The following is a 21,369-nucleotide window of genomic DNA, read 5'->3' on the forward strand; positions in this document are numbered from 1 at the left end:
CTTAATTACCGTTATATATTAGATTGTTATCGGGTGTTATATTATGAGATATATCACAATAATACACTCTTGATGTTGTAGAATATTTAAAATGAAATCTTATCAATATAACCAACTCACTCGAGATATAAAGGTTTGTGTTGAGCAGGTGTCATGGCAAGTGCATATTGAGTTATGACTGAATCCGAGACAAATAAATCTTGATTCCAAGGTGCACATACGACATATACTTCAATTTTTTTGTTTTTCAAGATTCCAAGGTGCAAAGGATCCAATCCATGCTATGATATTATAATAATATATAGTCGACATGATTTCGATTATCATGATAATAGGCATTGTGCACGAGTGGGAGTGAAGTTTGCTTTATGTCTAATCATCATGTTTTAATAAATCTATGCTGTACGAATCAGAAGGTCCACATACCATCACTAGCCGCTAATGTATCCTGTTATTCCTGCTCTACTTTTACCTTCAAATTAAATTAAATTAGGGCTAATTACATATTAATTTCTATTTGTACTCAAAATAAAGTTAACCCTTTATATTTTCATTTATGTTTTATATTCATATTTAAACTCGTGTGATCTTTTACTTGTATTTGGATTGAATGATTTAAGGTTGTGTTTAGAAGAGGGAATTTGATTTATAATGAAAGAAGAATCTATTTTCAATGTGAATTTGAAATGACATTCATCTTAGGCGTATTTTAAATTTATCATAATTAACATTGTATGTGCATAGATTAGAAAACCACCCAACATAAATTCATCAAATCAATCAAATTAAGTTAAAATTCATGTAGTGCAATCTAAGTGTATTTGATTTCAAATTCATTGAATCTCTTCGACTCAAAATCAAATTGAAGGATTTGAAATATCTCAAGTTGCTTCAATTTCAAATTTATTCAACGACTTAGTCATTTGAAATCTATTCATTTTAAAACCTTTGATTTAAAATCATGGAAACAATCCAAACTCTTTCATCCAAACAAAACCTATATCTTTTATAAAAACTTAATGGCTCAACCACACATGTTAACTAAACACGTAGGTAAGTTCGAGGTACCAGACACAAACAACCCACGCATAGGCTGCATGTGTCAGCTCTATTTCCCCAAAATCGGACATTCATATTTGATTTTTATCTCAAACTAATTCATTTTTTCTTATAAAATTAGATTTCGTATCAATTTAGGTGATTTATCTATGCTTTATATTATTTTATTTAAGGCCACTTGGTAGTATTTACATACTTTTGAGTTTTTTTTATATATATACTTTTTCATTTATTTGGTCGGTCATGATTCAAGTTTCTTTAACAAAACTACGAAGTGAAGTGATCAAATTAATTTAATGGAAAATGAATAATAAATATTTTCTCCAAAATTCAGTTGAATCAGTTTATACATATTTTTTAAAAAAAACTAAATAATAAAAATGCAAGAGAAAAGCCCATTAAGTGAACCATAAACAATGTGTAGTGGAGAGGGCATATTCCGATGTTCTATGCGCCACCGTCCATTTCAAAATAATTAAGTGTGGGCCCACACTCTATCGAATATATCGAACAAAAATTTATCTGAAAATACGATGTGTTTTTTGGTGTAAATTAACTAATAATAATTAAATTGTAACTACATGAATAGCTAAAAATTTAATTTAAATTGCAAAAAATTTAATTTAAATTTTTGAAATCAATGTTACGGTCTTTGGATATTCATATTAGACAAATATTCACGAATGAGCAACTTAAAAAAAATTACAGAGTATTTATTATCACTGGAGGGAGTTTTCGACCAATAGATTTTATGATAATAATTGGGTAAATAATTGTTGGACGCAAATTCATAAGACAAAAATTTGTGTGAGACGGTCTCACGGGTCGTATTTTGTGAGACATATATCTTATTTGGGTAATCCATGAATAAATATTACTTTTTATGCTAAGACTATTACTTTTTATTGTGAATATCGGTAGGATTGACCAGTCTCACCGATAAAGATACATGAAACCGTCACTCAATCCATAATTGGGAACAAATCACACTACGATATATTAAGATAACGTTTTTCATTTACAAATCTATAGAACCGATAAATTTTTAATGACTCATTGTCTAACGTACAAAAACTTGTGTGAGACAGTTTCACCGGTCGTATTTTGTGAGACAGTATCTTATTTGGGTTATCCATGAAAAAATATTACTTTTTATGCTTATAGTATTACTTTTTATTGTGAATATCGGTAGGGTTGACCTGTCTCAGGAATATTCTCACAGAGAAACATTCGTGAGATCGTCTCACAACATACATACTCTTGTCTGTTGTTTACTCATTGATTAACATGCGAATTCGGTTTTCAAACATTCATTTAATTTATTTTCTATTTTTGTTAGTTTTTTTAAAGATAATAAAGACAACAACATTAGGTGGTGAGAAATTTAGTTGTTGTTTATTATCACTAAATACATTATATATTTCACAATTTTTATATCATAATTATTATATAAACACTAGTTAATTAAATAATGATTACATTAGAAAGTTGTTTGTATAATTGACATCTAAAAATCTCTTAATTTGTGAGGAAAAAGAAAATTTAAATAATTGAGATAGAGATAATATTAAATAATACCTGTAAATGTACACATGTACGGCTAATATATACATATGCACTCTCTTTCTTCTTCTTTTTTCTTTTTTTTTTTTATTATAATACTCTATCCCTCTATAGTATGTTTCTTTTTTTAAACATTTTAAAAAATTCATTCGAAATATCAATTATACAAACATTTAAAAATTTATTCTTATTTCATGAGTGTTTATATAGATGGTTTGTTATATTTTCAATAATTAGTTAATTACAATGCCTCGAATAAAATTGAGGTATATTAGTAAAATAGTAGAAAAATATTATTGAATATGATGCATGTAAGAATTATATAATTGCGGTGTAATAAGTAGATAATAGATTATTGATGCAAAACAAGAGTAGATGGTACCATCACAAATTAACCATAACATCTCTGTTATAAATTTTGAATCAAATATCATATATTTTTAAAATTTTAAAAAAGAATTATCTTACTAATAAATAAATACTAACTCCTATGAGATCGTTTTATGAGTTAATTTTGTGAGACATGTCTCCAACCTAATCCATACAAAATATTTTTTTATATCAAGAATATTTGTTTTCACTGCAGATATTAAGAGTGTCAATTCTGGTAGGTCAAGTTGACACAAAGTATTATTTAAAAATTGCTAGACCCGAATCTGAACCAACCCAAAAACTCAAAACCCGAACCTGAACCCGAGCAACTCGACTCAACCTGATTTTGATTTTTAATTTTTTAAAATAATAAAATTTTAATTTAAATACATAATAACAAAATCTCTCTTATATATGATTTGAAAGCATTGCTCTCAAGTTTTAAATAGATAATTTGATTATACGTAAAAGAATAAATGAAAAAAATTATTCTTATTTTAAAAAAAAAAAAAGATAAAAAAAAGTATTCCAAATATATCAGACAATCTACATAAAATCAAAAGATTACATGAAAAAGATGGCACCAAAATTTTCATGTATCCACACACACCACAATCAACTAGCAATATGATATACATAGTATTTTGTCGAAAAATAAATTCAAGAATACCAATCATTCCTTTGAAATTTGATAGATTGAAAATAAATTGAAGAATATCCATCATTCCTTTGAAATTTGACAGCTTGAAAATAAATTGAACAATACCAATCAATATACGGCGCTGTCCTCTAAGAGAAAACGAAGGAAGTTTATATCTATATTTTTATAATTTGACCGAATATCAAACACTATATTAAAATAGCGGTTCAAGCAGATAGTTTGGTTCAATGGCAAAAACTTGTGTGATACGGTCTCACGGGTCGTATTTGTGAGACAGATCTCTTATTTGGATCACCTATGAAAAAATATTACTTTTTATGCTAAGAGTATTACTTTTATTGTGAATATGGGTAGGGTTGACCCGTCTCACAGATTATGATCCGTGAGACGGTCTCACATGAGACTCACTCTGGTTCAATTGGACAATCAAACCGTAACACTGTTATATCAAATAAAATAACAATATAATATAGTAAATAATATATTTTAAATTTTAAACATATTAAATGTGTATATAAATTATAAAATATATACATATTCTAATGTTTAAAAAATCAAATAAGCTATATTACTACTAAAATAATATTTTTAACAAAATTCAAATTCCAAATAATCATATATATAACAAAAAATAAAATTAAAACAAATTTAAAATGGTGAACCGGTATGATCGTTTCTTAAAAATTTCGGAACCAGACTCATGGCCGATTCTTGGTCGAGCCAGTCAGTCCAGTCTAATTCTGAAAACACTGATTTATATGGGTTAGAGTGATTTTGTTCAAATTAGAAGTCCACACAAAACCTCTAGGGTGAGAAGAATACAATTTTTTTTATTTTTTTATTTTTTATAGTACATATTACTCGATGGTTTGTACAGGAAGAATTTCATGAATGTATCGGGACAAACATAAAATTATAATAAAAACAAAACGCAAAAAAATATTTAAAAATTTCAAATGAAACGTAATCACAATTTATATAGAAATCTAATATATTGAAAATTGAATTTCATATTTGATTTATACATTATATAAAAAAATTGGTGTGCCTATCAAATAAAGAGAAATTGACAGGGCCTGCAAATTTATGAACCAAACAGTCATTTTTTATTTAATATTTTAGTCACACATGCATTGGGTTGCACACAAGTCCTCAATGGCTTACATGTATTTGCTTTACTCTGATTTCCTCTGAATCCCCGCCGGCCGCCTTTATTATTATTTTGTTTGTTTATGTAAAAAATACATATCCTGTGCTCTGCAATGGAAGAAGAAAGGGAAGAGCCACTTCTGGAGTTGGGGAGTCGTACCAAAGGTGGTGGTGATGATGATATCAACAAGGGTGGCTTCAGAACTTTGCCATTTATCCTTGGTAAGTATCAGTGTTGTATTTTCTGTATCTGTAACTTGTCTAGTGAGCACGTTAATTTCTGTTTCTTGATCGAAACTTGACATTAGGGAAACTACTTAATGGAAATAAAGGGATGACTTTATCCCCTCATTTATATTTATGGATAGTAATTTGAAGTTTTACTTGCTTTTTTTATCGTATATACGTTAATGATAGGGGCAGAAGGATTGGAGAAGATGGCAACGTTTGGGCTGAGTCCAAATATGACACTTTATTTGATGGGAAACTATCATATGGGAATGACCACTGCATCTAATGTATTGTTTCTTTGGTCGTCAGCAACAAATTTTATGCCAATTATCTGGGCTATCATTGCAGATTCTTTCTTGGGCCAGTTTTATGCCATCGGATTTGGAACCATAATTTGCTTTCTGGTAAATTTATTTATTTTTCTTTCTTGTTTAGTACCTACTTAGTTGATATGAACAAAATTCGATTTTTTTTCCTTTGGATGCGTTGAAAAACTGGCGAGAAAGACAGTTGAAAATACTCGTGATTTTCTGAACTTGATCATAGATGAAACTTTGATTTGGATTTTTTAAGGCTTTTATTGTCTCCTGTCATTGATTGTTAGAAACATCCAATTATTTTAAATAATTTTCAGTGAACTAAATGCTTGTTTGATATACTACTGCAGGGTTCAATTCTTCTGTGGTCAACTACGGTAATCCCAAATGCGAAGCCGCCTCCATGCGATGAATCCAGTACCCATTGCTGCTCCCCGACATTCCCCCAGTTTGTGTTCCTGTGCAGCTCGCTCGGCCTAATTTCCATTGGAGCTGGAGGAATCCGATCCTCATGTTTAGCCTTTGGTGCAAATCAACTCAGAACAGCAAATTTCAGGAAGACATCATGTGTAAAAGATTGCTATTTCACCTGGTACTATGCTTCCACCACTTTCTCCATCCTAGTTGCCTTAACATGTATCGTTTACATTCAAGACAACATGGGATGGGGAGTTGGTTTTGCCGTCCCCGCCTTGCTGTTGTTGCTTGCCGTTTTTGTGTTCTTATCAGCTTCCTTATGGTACATCAAACCGAAGAGTAAAACAAACTTAGTAACGGATTTTGTTAAGGTCGCCGTAGCTTCTTGCAGAAATCGGCATTTCAAACTCTCTGATATGACAGATGTCGTGTATCATCACAAGAACGGCTCATCAGATATTCCTCCCAGTCAGAAACTCAGGTGTGTGAGATTCAGAGTGATGAGATTGATCATTTTTTCCCTCTTTCAAGCGCTGAGCTAATGGATGAGCGAGTAAGGGGTGGATCCAGGGATTCTTTGGAGGGGTATAATCAATGAAATTAAAGTGCAAAACTTTTGAATGGAAATATTAACACATGAAATTTTAAATTCATCTAAAACTAACCTTGCTGGACTTTATTTTGAATGTTTTCAGGTTTCTTAACAAGGCTTGCATGGTTAACGATCGACAGCACGACACAACAGCAAATGGGTTCGCTACAAATTCGTGGAATCTCTGCACGGTAGATCAGGTCGAGGAGCTCAAATCACTGCTAAGAGTAATCCCGATATGGTCTTCAGGAATGATCATGTATGTAAATGTTTGTCAGGCGTCGTTCACAGTACTGCAGGCCGCATCAATGAACCGAAAATTATCATCTTTTGAGTTTCCTGCGGCCTCATTCAGCGCATTGACGGTCATATCTGCCATTATATGGATTATTCTCTATGATCGTGTGTTTCTTCCATTAGCATCCACAGTCAGGGGGCGGCCGGTTCGGATCAGTGCTAAAACAAGAATGGGATTTGGGATATTTCTCTCATTTATTGCCATGTTGGTTACAGCGGCAGTAGAAAGCATTCGGCGAACAGTGGACGCTGCCAACATGTCAGCATTGTGGCTGGTGCCACAATATAGTCTCACAGGCTTCGCAGAGGCCTTGAACGCTATCGCACAAAACGAGTTCTATTTTTCAGAACTTCCGAGAAGTATGTGGAGCATAGCTGCAACACTGAATGGGATTGGATTGGCTTTGGCGAATTTGGTTGCGAGTTTTATACTGAATTGTGTTGATATGGTCTCGAAAGAAGGCGGGCACGAGAGCTGGATTTCGAACGATATTGACAAGGGTCACTATGATTATTACTACTTGGTTCTTGCGGGGTTGAGTATGGCTAATATGGTGTATTTCCTTGTTTGTAGCAGTTCTTATGGTCCATTGAAAGGGGAAAGAAATCTAGCAGAAGAAGAGGATGAGTTCTGAGTCTTGTTTCCCAGAATTTCTCTCTTGTATATATTCTGGCAGTGGCAACTGATTAATAATATAGTTAAAATACAGAGGGATAGGCTGCATGTGTGAGCTATATTTTCCCAATATCGGACATTATAAATTTTATTTTATATTAAATTTTAAATTATACTTATTTCAACCCAAATTTTCTTATAAAATTAGATTTCTATATTTAACTAGCCTAACAACCCTTTCCAGTACTAACTTGATCCAACCACGCTTATGAGCTAAATCGATCATGACCATCTATTTGATCTCATTAAGGCATCGTCCAAGTGCATCCAAAGGTGAATAGTAATCAATAGATGTGGAGTCAATTAATTAATTAGTTTTTTTTGAACTCATATATATTAATTATAATTTATGGTTTATCTTGTAAAATAATTTATATAAACATAAATTTTATGTAAATATTGATTGATATTTAAAAATAGTTATTGTTTTGATTTATATGTTATAATAATAATTGTTTTTTTTGGTTTGACATGTTTATACATTTTATATATGTTCAAAATAGATTTGTAACTAATAGTTCAATGACATTCTACTCAATGTTTAATTAATAGGTAAACAACAAAGAATATCTTGACACAAAAATGACAGTTGTTTTTAATAGTTTTTCAATATCAAGGACAACGATTTTCACTTCTGTGAAACACCATATAAATGTTGTTTTCCCAAAAAAAGACAACAAGTTTTTAACCGTTGTTTTTCACGTTAAAGACAACGATTTAATAACACTATATTCCACAAAGTTTTTTTTCTTGTAAGCAACCATTTTTATCCGTTGTTTATGAGCATTTTTCTAATAGTAGCGGCATAATTCCTGTTTTGTCATATACTCCATAACATTTTAACTATAATTTCAACCTCACCATCACTTCTTGTGGACACGACCAAACTCCACCGATCAACAAAAGATCTCACATCCCCAAAGTTGCTGCCAAGGGAAGAAAGACACCACACATTAATGACATACGAACAAGAATAAGCATGCAAAACATGGAATTGATCTTCTGATTCATTATGGCAAAGGGGACACCACTTAGTCACATTTACCCAACGAAGTTTTAGTGCTCGCATTGTAGGAAGGCAGAATGAGTAATTTCGGATTTTTGCTGGGATTTTCATGGACCAAACAGATTTCCAATGGATCCCCCAACTTTTTTGGATGATATCTATGAGAGAGCTTAATTTGTATCCACTCTTCATGGTATAAACCCCACTATTATTATCAAGACACAACCAATCGTCCTCACAATCATATCGGCTTAGAAGAATGGATAGTATTAGCCTTTGATCTCGATCGCTGGAAAGATCCTTGACGATATCAATATCCCAAGACTCATTCGCAGAGCTTCTCAATGAGTCCACGGTAGGGTTTTTTAAAGCCCGGGGGACACACTGATTCATTCATATACAGGTTAGTTTGGTCCGGGGTATTCCAGAACTTAACGTTACGACTCGACCCGATTCGCCTCCGAAGTCCTTGAGTGTCCATAAACATTATGATATCATTCATAACATAAAAAAAATATTATAAAAAATATTTTACAAGATAAATTTTAATATAATATATCGAATTCACAAAAAAAATTATTTAATACCAAAAAAATTTAATATTTATGCACATATAGCGTGTGAAAGACGATAATTATCATCATTTCATTAAAGTTGGGCAAAAACTTGTGTAAAACTATATCATCGGTCGTATTTTGTGAGACATATATCTTATTTTGGTCATCCATGAAAAAATATTACTTTTTACCAACATAAGAGATCTGTCTTACAAATATGACCCGTGAGACCGTCTCACACAAGTTTTTGCCTATTTTTTATTGTGAATATCGGTAGAGTTGACCGGTCTCACAGATAAAGATTCGTGAGACCGTCTCATAAGAGACCTACTTTGAAGGCCTTAGAAATTTTGGTGTCCTGATTTGTTTTTTTTTTTTTTTTTTGATAAACCAAAAATATTATTTTTTCAAATTACAAAATATATATTTTATTGATACATATTTTAGTAAATATAAATATATTATATCCCAAAAAATAAAAAATTTATTATAAAAGATTTAAATTTTAATATAATATCTCGAAATTCAAAAAAAAAAATAACGTCAAATTTTTTTAATATGTATGCAAGTGAGCACTAGTTCTAATTAATCGTCAAAATCCTTATTAAAAAATCACCTCTAGAAATCTTAATCTTATTATAATCTCCAAAATCTTTTATATAAACATTACTTGTCGACATATATATTATAATAAATAATTTATTTATATGTACATAATGGGTCGGATGATCTTGTAATCTAGTTATTATTATAACTAGCATCTCTTTACATGCGATATATGCATACATATTAAACTTTTTTAACATTAAATAATGTTTTTGTGAAACGTTATTAAAGGTGATATGATAATTTAAAATTTTAAAAGTGTTGATACAGATAAATAAATATCTTATTTACATATAATAGATATATAGATTATATCGAAACTGGAAAATTTTAAAATACTTCCCAAAATTTTTATTTATTTTATAGATGATATGATCATTTACAAATTTAAAATTATATATAAAAATAAATAAATATTTCATTGAGATACGATAGTCTATATAAAGAAAAAATTATTAACTAGATTTTTACGTTTTTTTAAATTAAATGAAGATTAAGTATTTTTTATTTTCCAAGATTTCCCTTTTTATCACTCTTTATATTTTTCTAAAAACACTAATATAAAAAATTACTCCGGTCAAATCATATTGTACATAACAATTTTTTTATGAGCATACATATAATACAAATTTAATAAACCACATCCTATGCCAATAATCAAAGTATGCCCTGTATACGAAGAATGATCACCGACATTTATGGTCACCAAATGTAGATTATTATTTTTTTGTACGAAGAAACTTTCACTTTTTATTTAATATTAAAAAATTATCACATACCAGTTTGTCAAACCAAAAAAAAAATCACCTGATATTTTGTGAGATGATTTTTTTTTTGGATTATCCATGAAAAAATATTATTTTTTATGTTAAAAATATTATTTTTTATTGTGAATATCGACAGAGTTGATCTGTATCATATATAAAGATTAGTGAGACCGTAGATATATTCTCAAAAAAAGGTTAAGTAGAGGAAATAGAAAATTTTGCCACACGCCCAGACCACGCTAGCCTATCGACACAATTGGTCCCTTGATCAGCTCCCCAATTCCGGCCGCGAGGGTTCGTTCCTATGTATCCTAGAGGCTGATGTGACTTTTTGACTACTTCCACATCGAATCTGTCGTTATATAAAAAATCAATATATTAAAAATCAAATCTCACATTAAATTTCATGTCGCGTGGCAAAGAACATAGTAGATCAGTAGCATGTATGCTTGATGACTACACAATAAAACCAAATTCTAAGGGCCTCCAGGTTTGGAAGACACACGTACAATCCAAAAGGTCAACATCTGTTCATGTTATTTACACTTGTACTCCACATAAAAGATCCATGTCTCCTTCATCGCTGTCACCATGGATTTACGTCATATGTAACTCTATTTCTCGTACTTGTATAAAAAACGCACATCTGTGTGATCAGAAATAGAGAAGAAAATGATCGAGGAAGAGGGAGAAGTAGTGCCTCTTCTGGAGTTGGGGAGTCGTAACAATGAGGTCGATAATAACAAGGGTGGCTTCAGAACTTTGCCCTTTATCATTGGTACACTAGCTAGTTTCTGTTTCTTGATTGATACTTGAGATTATTTCAGTAGATAATCACTGGGAAATTTGTTCTGGTTTTGACTCAAAAATGGGATTCAAGGGATGATATTTGTGTCGATTGATTTGAAGTTTTACTTCTTCTTTTTTATTATTATAATAAATTATGACAGGGACTGAAGGATTGGAGAAGATGGCAACGTTTGGGCTGAGTCCAAATATGACAGTTTATTTGATGGCACAGTATCATATGGGAATGACCACTGCGTCAAATGTATTGTTTTTTTGGTCATCTGCAACAAATTTCATGCCAATTATCTGGGCTATCATTGCAGATTCTTTCTTGGGCCAGTTTTATGCCATCGGATTTGGATCCATAATTTGCTTTGTGGTATTTTTTTTTATTTCTTCTTTATATATAAGAAATCACTTTTTGTTTAGTGCTATTTAGTAATTTCCGTTCGAGATTATGGAAGAAGTTAATATTAGAATTTAGATCTAATTCAACCCCAAGCTCATATATACAACTCTCAGATTATTTATTCAACCGATATGAGACAATTAACACTTATAGCAGAATCTAAATTCTGCTATCAAATGAGGTTAGTCGGTCTCATAAGTTGACTTTTGAAATCCTTCTCTCATATATTTTTTCCCAAATCTAAATTCATTTGTCAAATGCAATTCCTTAGGCTGTGGGAAAATTTCAGCCTTCGAGTCACACACTAACTTGTAAATTTTTATTTTTTTGTGTGCCGCACGTCAATGTTTAAAATTGCACTGGAGACGTGAAGGATTCAGTTTTTTTTTAATAATTTCAGTGTTGCATACATGAATTTGATACAGTATTTCTAGTAAAAGCTTGTTTAATTTGATCAAATATATCCCTGTAGGGACTTGTTCATTTGTGGTTAACTACGGTAATCCCAAATGCGAAACCGCCTCCGTGCGATGAATCCAGCGCCCATTTATGCTCCCCCTCGATCCCCCAGTTTGTCTTCTTGTGTGGCTCGCTCGGCCTAATTTCCATCGGAGCTGGAGGAGTCCGATCCTCGGCGTTAGCCTTCGGTGCAAATCAACTCCGAAAAGGGAATTTCAAGAGAACTTTATGTGTAAAAGATAGTTATTTCAGCTGGTACTATGTGTCCTACACTTTCTCCATCCTCATTGCCTTCACATGTGTCATTTACATTCAAGACAACCTGGGATGGAGCGTTGGTTTTGCCGTCCCAGCGTTGCTGATGTTACTTGCCGTTTTTGTCTACTTCTCGGCTTCCTCATGGTACATTAATCCGGATGGTAAAACAAGCTTCGTAACAAATTTTGTAAAGGTCGTCGTAGCTTCTTATAGAAACCGGCATGTCAAACTGTCTGATAAAACAGATGTCTTTTATCATAGCAAGAACGGCTCGTCAAATATTCCTCCCAGTCGGAAGCTCAGGTGAATGAGATTCAAAGTGATGAGATTTATAAATTTTTCCCCCTTTAATGCGCTGAGCTAATAGACTAGCGACTCAGGGGTGGATCCAGGGATTCTTGGGAGGGGGATAATCAACGAAATTAAAGTGCGAAACTTTTGAACTATTGGACGAGTTAACTCATGAAATTTTAAATTCACCTAAAACTGGATCAAACCTCGCTGAAAGCCAGAACTTTATGTTGAATGTTTTCAGGTATGTTGAATGTTTTCAGGTTTCTTAACAAGGCTTGCGTAGTTAAAGATCCACAGTGGGACACAACGGCAAATGTGATCGCTACAAATTCTAGTAATCTGTGCACTGTAGGTCAAGTCGAGGAGCTCAAGTCACTATTTCGAGTGATCCCGATATGGTTTTCAGGAATGATCATGTTTGTAAACGTAAGCCAGCCCTCATTTCTAGTACTCCAAGCCTCTTCAATGGACAGAAAAATATCGTCTTTTGAGATTCCTGCGGCCTCTTTTGGCATATTTACAGTCCTATCGGTCATAATATGGGTCATTCTCTACGACCGTGTGTTTCTTCCCTTAGCATCCAGAGTCAGGGGGCAGCGCGTGGAAATCAGTTCTAGAACGAGAATGGGATTCGGGATATTTCTCTCATTTATTGCCATGCTGGTTACAGCTGCTGTCGAAAGCAAACGGCGAACCGTAGTTGCTGCCAACATGTCAGCCATGTGGCTCATACCACAATATTGCCTCACAGGCTTTGCAGAGGCCTCGAACGCTATCGCACAAAACGAGTTCTATTTTTCGGAACTTCCGAGAAGTATGTGGAGTATAGCTGCAACACTGAATGGGATTGGATTGGCTTTGGCGAATTTGGTTGCGAGTTTTATACTCAACTGTGTCGATGTGATCTCGAAAGCAGGTGGGCAGGGGAGCTGGATTTCGAACGACATTGATAAGGGTCACTATGATTATTACTACTTGGTTCTTGCGGGGTTGAGTATGGCGAATATGGTGTATTTTATTGTTTGTAGCAGTGCTTATGGTCCATTCAAAGGGGAAAGAAATCTTGCAGAACAGGACGACGAGTTCTGAGTCTTGTTTCCTTGAATTTGTTTCCTTTAATTCTGGAAGTGGGGGTTTTTTTTTTAATTTATCTTTTGTACCAGGATTTAATTGCATAATTTAATGTGGAAATTTATAAAATAATTTTGGTCATTATTTTTTAAGAAAATGATCTCAGTACGGGGAAATTTAATTTATATGAATCAAATGATTTAATTGCATAATTTAACGGAGAAATTTATGAAATAATCTTGGTCAATTATTTTTTAAGAAAATGATCGCCTTTCAGTTTTTCACAGTTCCAGTTTCTTGTTGTAGAAAGCGGAACGAACAGTAAGCCCAAGGTTCTGGTTTTTAAATTGAACCGGTTTCGATTCTGGTTTTTTAAAGGTGATTTTGGTTTCGGTTCCGTGGTTCCTACGAACCGTGATAAGCTTTATTTTCTACATTATTTCCAGTATATAAATTAGATCTCTTTTTTTATATAAATTCATGAATAGTTATAAATACTTATCCATAAATAGTGTGCATTGATCTTTCCTGTTCATAACAACGCTACAGAATATTATGAATTATTGGACCAGGCTCCAAAGGGTGGTATCTAAGTTGATTAATACGTAAGTGTTTGGCTTATAGTCGGGAGTTTGATTCTCATACCAACACTTTCTCATACTTGTTCAATACGGTTTATTTAACTTGAGAGTTTACCTAACTCGTATTTAACCTGTGCGATGTACGGGATGATATTATTAAAAATTAATGAAAATGAATGTATTTAAATTGAAAAAAATATAATTTTAAAAAATAAAAACAAAACATATTTTTCGTTAATTTTAAATAACTTTAAATACAACATATGTCGATTAATTTTTTTAGCTAATAATCACTAGTCATATCTAAAAATTTTAGATTGTGTTAACCTAAGACAATGTCATGATGCTTATCGTGTTTAGTGTATTGATATCGTCCACCAACCTTAATACATATTTAATTCTTTAATTTTCGAGAAGCTATATATTACTAATTTTTAACATGTGATAAAAAAATATATTTTTAAATCTAATTCAATAAATTAATGAGAAATATTTTTTAAACAAGTCAATAATTTCGTCTAAATCTACATTCACAAACAATTTTGTGAAATGACACGTGTTTGACACATTTGAATGATAACAATAATCATCAACATCTTTATCCAAATGAGTTGTGATTTTATTTATAAAATCTCTTCATAATATACACAACATTCTATAACTCCGAAAGAAAAATAAAACATTTGATCATAAGTAAATTATGTATAAATCAGAAAATTTATTTAGTTAACATTTATTATTTGTATTCTAAAACAATGTGAATAAATTTTATAAGGTGTCTTCTGATAAGATGCTTATTTTCTTTAGAATTGGTTTAATAATTTCCATTACAGAAAATTTTATACTATCATGTATCCATGAACTTTGTAATATAGAATAAAATTATCACATTAGTAAAAAGTAATAATTAAAATTTTGTTCAAATAGATGAATACTATTTTTATTTCGCGATCATAAAAGACAGATTTCAAAGTGTCTTGTTGTTCTCGTTGTTTCCATATGTAGGTAGTTCATAACAACGAACAAATATAAATTTAAACGAACATTATATTTTGGAAGGATTTAACTCATATATGGTGCTGAAAAAAGAAGTCATTTCAGAATTCAATTTTGGAGTAGATAAATTTATTAATATAAATAGAATAAAATTGTTTTTTAATATAATATGTAATATTGTATTATTTATAATTTTAAATTCAAATAAGACATCCATACATATATATATATATATATATATATATATATATATATATGTTTTTTGTTTTTTTACTCAAATTAAATTAAACTTTATTGAAAACATAAACTATATAAAAAAATTTACATTAATTATATCAATAAGTTTAATTAAAAACTGTATAAATAAATTTAGAATACATAAATTACATTTGAATTAATATAAAAATTAATTAAATTCAAAATTGAATTAATTGATAATCAATGCAACAATAATTGAAGTGATCATGCAATACACATATGTCAATGTTCATGATAAATATTTCTTTTTTAGAAATAACATTTTGACGAGAAATTAAAATTTTGGCAAAAAATCTACTTATATATATATATATATATATATGTGTGTGTGTGTGTGTGTGTGAATACATAGATAATGATTGCAAGTTTTCACGTCATAAAAAAACTAAAAAATTATATATATATATATATATATATATATATATATATATATATATATATATATATATATATATATATATATATATATATGAATACATAGATGATGGCAAGTTTTCACGTCATAAAAAACTAAAAAATTATTGGACTAACGAAAAATCACACAATAGGCAAACGATTTAGGTAAAGGGCTTAGATGTTTATATCATATAGTATGTTTGGTGATTAATTAATTGAATTTAATTAAATTAGTTTTTCTATTGTAGACTTATTTTGCACTCATTAATATGCATACTTGGTTTTGAAACATTCATTTAACTACCTGCGAACATTTTTTGTTCGTTACAGGGGAGTCTCTTTCCCAAGGCCCCACTTTGGAAAGGAGACTCGATTAATTTTTAAAACATTATTTGAATTTGATTCATAAATTAATAGCAGATTTAATTTGAGAACAACAATGAGTCGAGAGAGATTGAATTGTTTAGTTATTGTCTGCATGAAAAAATACATATTAGTGGATATCTCATACGATAATATAATTGATGACTTTGCTTCAAAAAACACAAGAAAAATGTATTTTAATTAGGTCTGTAAACGAATCGAATCGAATTTATGAAATTTTCAGTATTCGAGCTCGAGCTCGAATTCGAATAAATATATTCGAAGCTCGGTTCGAAACTCGAACTTTTATTATTTTCGATTCGAACTCGATTCGAACAGAGGCTCGAGTTCGAATCGAATTCGAACTCGAATAATATTATATATATTATTTATAAAAAATATTTTATATAATATATTATATATATACGTAATAATATTATATATATATTTAATAATATTTTATTTATTTTTTAAATATAATGCTAAAGTTCGCGAACAATCGAACAATATAATTTTAGCTCGAATTCGATTCGAAAAATATTCGAACATGTTCGAGTTCGGCTCGAATTCGAACCAAATATTATTCAAATCGGCTCGAAAAGTTCGTGAACGTGTTCGGTTCGTTAACACCCCTAATTTTAATTAATATTGACTGTAATAAATTATTTTGAGAAATTATGTAACAAATAATTCTGATGTGTAGTTCATTCAATAACAATATTGACAAAATCTTGTGTGTGACAAATCTTTTATTTGGATCATCCATGAAAAAGTATTAATTTTTATGTTAAAAATATTATTTTTTAGTATGAATATCGGCTGGGTTGACCTGTCTCACAGATAAAGATTCGTGAGATCGTCTCAGAAGAGACCTACTCAAACATATTTTTGTTTATTTTGATCTTATCCATATTTGTAGTGAAAATAACATTTTTGACATAAAAATAATATTTTTTCATGAGTTGAGTCAAGTCACATATATGCATCACAAAGTTAACATGAAACGGTTTCTCATTAGTTTTGTGGCAAAAATATTTTTTAAAATTATTTGGTGTAATCAGAATGTTCAAATTTTAACTTAAATTGTTTCGTTTATTAAAGCAAAGACGGGATCTCTTTTTTTAATGATTAAAAATATGACATACATATATTAGGAAAAAATTTGTGTGAGATGATCTTACGAGTCGTATTTTATGAGACATATATCTTATTTAGATCATCCATGAAAAACTATTATTTTTATTGTGAATATCGATAGGGTTGACCCGTCTCATAAATAAATATTTGTGAGACTGTCTCACAAAAGATCTACTCCATATATTATATGATAAATCGTTAACCGAAATAATAAATAATCATAATAAAATTTGTATCTGAGAAATTTTTCTCGTATTAAAATTTTTTTTAAAAAAAAAAATCGAGCGAACCGGTACAAATACAATCACCCGAAAACATAAAAATTCTATATATATATATATAGGACAAATCCGATGTGCACTGAATCCGAGGAAACATTCCAGGGAATGTCACAAATCGGTAAAAACCTCCATTTTGTTATATTTTGATAAATTTATTTGATTTTAATAATATTTAATTAAAAAACCCCCATTTAATCCGGAACTCAGAAATAGAGAAGAAAATGATGGAAGAAGAAGGAGAAGTGGTGCCTCTTTTGGAGTTGGGGAGTCGTAAAAATGAAGCTGATAATAACAAGGGTGGCTTCAGAACGTTGCCCTTTATCATTGGTAGGTATCAGTGCTGTATCTACTGATTAAAGCCCCTAAAATTTAATTTAATTTAATTTAATAATATATATAGAACTGTTCAAGAATTGTTTTTTTTTTGTTGGGTTTTCTGTATCTGTCATTTATCGAGTATGCACATTGATTTATGTTTCTTGATTGAAATTTCTGGAATTTGTTCTGGTTTTTGACTAAATATATATAAGGAAAACTACTCAATCAAGCTTAAAATTTCGATTTCTTGGTTGTTAGTGATTTGAAGTTTTGCTAATAAATTATGACAGGGGCTGAAGGATTGGAGAAGCTGGCAACATATGGACTGACTCCTAATATGACAGTTTATTTGATGGGAAAGTATCATATGGGAATGACCACTGCGTCAAAGTATTGTTTTTTTGGTCGTCTGCAACAAATTTCATGCCAATTATATGGGCTATCATTGCAGATTCTTTCTTGGGCCAGTTTTATGCCATCGGGGTTGGATCCATAATTTGCTTTATGGTATTTTTTTATTTCTTTTTTTTTAAAAAAAAACTTCTTGTTTTTTGCCTATTTATTACTTGATATGAAAATTATGAACAAAATTTGAAACCTTTTTCCATTCGACACTATGGAACATATTCAGCTTATTGCAGAAAGATCAAAATACTCTGTTTTTTTTACTACTGTCATCATCATCATCTCCTAGGGGAATGGAGTCAATCTCAGTTGAGTTTTATTTATATATATTTTTTTCTTTTAAAGCTACATTTGGATGGGAGGCTTTCAAATAAAACCATTTCAGATCAAAGATTTATGTTCATCCAACTTATTTGGCACTTTTGAAATCCAAAAATTTGAAATAATCTCTTGACATTTTTAACTTGTTTAATTATAAACAAAATTGAGTTATTTGAAATCACTTTTTTGAAATTGTTTTTTCCAAATGCAACCTTTCTTTTAGTGTGGGGAAATTTCAGCCTTGGAGTCATCCAGTAAAATGATGTGATCGTTAAAATATTTTTTGTGCTGCACGTTAATGTTTATAGAATTGGAAACGTGAAGGGTTCAACTTTATATAATTTCATTGTTACTTGTATAAATTTGATTCAGTGTTTGATCAAGTAAATGCTTGTTTGATCAAATATAATCATTTAGGGAATGATTCTTTTGTGGTTAACTACGGTAATCACAAATGCAAAACCGCCTCCATGTGATGAATCCAGCACCCATAGCTGCTCCCCCACGGTCCCCCAGTTTGCGTTCCTGTGCAGCTCTCTCGTCATAATATCCATCGGAGCTGGGGGAGTCCGATCCTCGTCTTTAGCCTTCGGTGCAAATCAACTCCGGATAGGAAATTTCAAGAAGACTTCATGTGTAAAAGATAGCTATTTCAGCTGGTACTATATGTTCACCACTGTCTCCGTCCTTCTTGCCTACACATGTGTCGTTTACATTCAAGACAACTTGGGATGGAGAGTTGGTTTCGCCGTCCCCGCGTTGCTGATGTTGCTTGCCGTTTTCGTGTTCTTCTCCGCTTCCACATGGTACATCAAACCGGATTATAAAACAAGCTTGCTAGAGAATTTGGTAAAGGTGGTCGTAGCTTCTTATAGAAACCGGCATCTTAAACTGTCTGATAGAACAGATGTCTTGTATCATCACAACAACGGCTCGTCAAATATTCCTCCCAGTCGGAAGTTCAGGTGAATGAGATACAGAATGATTAGATTTATCCTTTTCCCTCTTTCATGCGCTAAGCTAATAGATGATCGAGTCAGGGGTGGATCCAGGGATTCTTGGGAAGGGGATAAACATTGAAATTAAAGTGCTAAACTTTTGAACTGTTGAACGAGTTAACACGTGAAATTTAACTGGATTTGCGAATGTTTTCAGCTTTTTTAACAAGGCTTGCGTAGTTAAAGATCCACAGTGGGACACAACAGCAAATGGGATGGCTTCAAATTCGTGTAATCTGTGCACAGTAGATCAAGTCGAGGAGCTCAAGTCACTACTACGAGTGATCCCGATCTGGTTTTCAGGAATGATCATGTTTGTAAACGTATGCCAACCCTCATTTCCAGTACTCCAGGCCGCGTCAATGAACCGAAAAATATCATCTTTTGAGTTTCCTGCAGCCTCATTTAGCACATTGGCGTTGCTATCCATCATAATATGGGTCATTCTCTACGACCGTGTATTTCTTCCATTAGCATCCAGAGTCAGGGGGAGTCACGTTCGAATCAGCTCTAAAACAAGAATGGGATTCGGGATATTTCTCACATTTACTGCCATGCTGGTTACAGCTGCAGTCGAAAGCATCCGACGAACAGTAGTTGCTGCTAACATGTCAGCATTGTGGCTGGTGCCACAGTATTGCCTCACAGGCTTTGCCGAGGCCTTAAATGTTATCGCACAAAACGAGTTCTATTTTTCGGAACTTCCGAGAAGTATGTGGAGTATAGCAGCAACACTGAATGGGATTGGATTGGCTTTGGCGAATTTGGTTGCAAGTTCTATACTGAATTGTGTCGACGTGATCTCGAAAACTGGCGGGCACGGGAGCTGGATTTCGAACGACATTGATAAGGGTCGCTATGATTATTACTACTTGGTTCTTGCGGGGTTAAGTATGGCTAATATGGTGTATTTCATTGTTTGTAGCAGTGTTTATGGTCCACTGAAAGGGGAAATAAATCTTGCAGAACAAGAGGATGAGTTCTGACTTCTGAGTTGTTTTCCAGAATTTATCTTTAATTCTGGTAGTGATAAATAATGTAATGATACGGGCTTCACTTTTAACATTCATTTCCATTAATAATGGTATCCAAAATTTATTTTAGGGAAATTGATTTTTCCAGAATTTATCTTTAAAAATGATTTTCTTTATTACATAATTTACATTATGTCTATAATTTAAAATTCCTAAAATATCTTTTTTTTTTATGACCACACGTGTTTCACTTTCATTATTCATTTGTTTAATTATCTATTATTTCTTTTTAAGAGTTGATTTAAGGGTAATTTGTAGAAAAATACATCTGTCCAAGATTTATTTAAGATTCAGTACCCAACAGTTTTTTTTTGTATTTTAGTACCTGACACAAGACCAACTTAGTTTTTACTACATATTCCATGCATTTTTACATTTTTACCCTTTTAATTAATAAAAAAGTATATAAATACTTATTTTTGTTGGACATCTTCTCTTTCCACTCATCAATCCCGATGTATTTGGATGACATGTATATTTAATTTAAATATTTTTTAATTAAAAAAAACAAATTCACAACTAATTGAATTTTTGGAAATACTTAGTTTTACTTGTGAAATACTTAATTTCAATTTTAAAATACTTGATTCAGTAAATGAAATACTCAGAATGTTTATTAAAAACTGGATATTCGAATACGCATTTAAAAAAAACAAACTCGCAACTAATTGAATTTTTTGAAATACTTAGTTTTACTTGTCAAATACTTAATTTCAATTTTAAAATACTTG

At 31.4% G+C, this 21,369-nt stretch overlaps 2 protein-coding genes and 1 pseudogene across 2 annotated transcripts; all 3 read left to right on the forward strand.

Moving 5' to 3' along the window:
* The first annotated feature begins 4,806 nt into the window (after positions 1–4,806).
* On the forward strand, positions 4,807–7,406 carry LOC140834409 (protein NRT1/ PTR FAMILY 1.2-like). The gene is made up of 4 exons (XM_073199272.1): positions 4,807–5,026; positions 5,222–5,439; positions 5,703–6,250; positions 6,465–7,406. The coding sequence occupies exons 1-4, from the start codon at positions 4,918–4,920 to the stop codon at positions 7,291–7,293; spliced, it is 1,704 nt and encodes a 567-aa protein (XP_073055373.1). The 5' UTR covers positions 4,807–4,917; the 3' UTR covers positions 7,294–7,406.
* A 3,394-nt stretch (positions 7,407–10,800) lies between these two features.
* On the forward strand, positions 10,801–13,620 carry LOC140834410 (protein NRT1/ PTR FAMILY 1.2-like). The gene is made up of 4 exons (XM_073199273.1): positions 10,801–11,048; positions 11,221–11,438; positions 11,941–12,488; positions 12,740–13,620. Exons 1-4 carry the CDS (start codon positions 10,943–10,945, stop codon positions 13,566–13,568), a joined length of 1,701 nt encoding a protein of 566 aa, XP_073055374.1. The 5' UTR covers positions 10,801–10,942; the 3' UTR covers positions 13,569–13,620.
* Positions 13,621–17,766: 4,146 nt separating this feature from the next.
* Positions 17,767–20,667, forward strand: LOC140834411 (protein NRT1/ PTR FAMILY 1.2-like; annotated as a pseudogene).
* Positions 20,668–21,369: the final 702 nt, after the last annotated feature.

Source organism: Primulina eburnea, chromosome 6 (genome assembly GCF_022965805.1).
Source record: "Primulina eburnea isolate SZY01 chromosome 6, ASM2296580v1, whole genome shotgun sequence".
Lineage (NCBI taxonomy): Eukaryota > Viridiplantae > Streptophyta > Magnoliopsida > Lamiales > Gesneriaceae > Primulina > Primulina eburnea.